General features: G+C 48.8%; 1 protein-coding gene across 1 annotated transcript in view; it reads right to left on the minus strand.

The window, feature by feature from the left end:
* The window catches only part of LOC119593369, a gene marked incomplete at its 5' end in the record, with an annotated part of 16,628 nt that overhangs the window by 1,886 nt on the left and 13,300 nt on the right, over positions 1–1,442 (minus strand). Inside the window, 2 exon segments of the mRNA XM_037942299.1 lie at positions 67–207; positions 376–1,231. Of these exon segments, the coding sequence (XP_037798227.1) occupies positions 67–207; positions 376–1,231 (997 nt within the window).

The following is a 1,442-nucleotide window of genomic DNA, read 5'->3' on the forward strand; positions in this document are numbered from 1 at the left end:
TTCACAATGGTCAGTACACATACCATGTACAAAATGTTAAAATAAAAAGGTATGAGAAATGCTTACCCTGTGACTGATTGAGTGACCGTGCTGTTGTCGGGACAGCCAGGTGTAGAGCAGACACACCATTCTTGTTTAGGGCCACCATCATGGGGCCTGCACTTGTTTTGACCTCCTCTGCATTATCTGTCCTATCCAAACCTTCTGCTGCAATCAGATTTATACAGTTTTAGGATAATCATAGTGCTTGTGGTTTGTTTTATCCTTAATCTTAATTGTATATTAACAGTAGAAGGGTTCTGATGAACACCTACACTGCTGACCACGAACTCAAACATGCAAACTATACTCAACCCTGATGTGAAATAAACTTACCAGGGTGCGCCAGAGTGATAGTGAGGGGTTTAGAGCCATTGGGAGCATGGTCAGCAGGTAACAATTTGTAGCCTTCTGGTGTGATGACCTGGATGGCTGTCTGCCCTAGTAGTCCCCCTGGAGTACCATTCAGCTGCATTCCACCTGCAACCAGTTGTGCTGGCAGGTGGATCCCAGTGTTGCCTATGATGGGAAGGTGTTCACTATGTGCGGTGGTGACGGTATCTCGTGTGACTGTAGGCGTCATGGTCGTGACAGCATGTGTCACCCACACCTCCTCCTGGGTACTGGTGGTGGCGTCATAATGAGCTTGGCCATAAAGCGGGGACGCCTGGCGGGCACCCCACTCACCATTGTGGTGTGGGGACCTTGCCTGGCCCACCACCTGCTGGCCCCGAGGAGAAGCTCTGGCTGAATCAACCATACTGGTCGACAGGTTTAATGGCTGGTTGGGATCTGCAAAGTTATCTCTGGGACCAGCAGCACCGAGGCCATTTATGTTTGTGGTTTCAATGGTTGTAAAGCTTGGAGTCCCCTGAGATTGGTTAATGTGCAGACGTGGGGAGAGTGAGGAGGGAGGGTCACTGGAGGTGCTCGGAGAGGCCTGTGTGCCTGCATCCCTTGCAGCCTCTTCGTCCAGGTCTGGCTGCTCGGAAGCAGTGGTTGTGGACTTGGTCTCCTTGTCGCGGTGCTGGTCAAGGGACGCTGCATCAGGCAGGAGGGTACTGAAGTCAATATGGTCCCAGCGAGCTGACAACTCTTTCTTTAGAGTCGCCAGGTTCTGTTGATGAGCAATCTTTTCCCGCGCAAGACGCTCCATCTCATGCTCATACTCCCGCTCCTTTCTTTTCAGATTCTGAAAACCATTAAAGCCAGAAATTAAATCAAAGATTATAAGAGATAATCATAACTACTGTGGTATCTAGTCACCGGAAATCATTATGCTGCATGAAATTGCCTTTATATCTTCAACATACAGTAAAACCACTATATTAGTCTCCATGTGTAACCCCATAAAATGGGATCGAGGTCATTGACCTCTCGCCTTGTCACCTCCATCTCTTCTA

This window comes from Penaeus monodon, chromosome 32 (genome assembly GCF_015228065.2).
Source record: "Penaeus monodon isolate SGIC_2016 chromosome 32, NSTDA_Pmon_1, whole genome shotgun sequence".
Taxonomy (NCBI): domain Eukaryota; kingdom Metazoa; phylum Arthropoda; class Malacostraca; order Decapoda; family Penaeidae; genus Penaeus; species Penaeus monodon.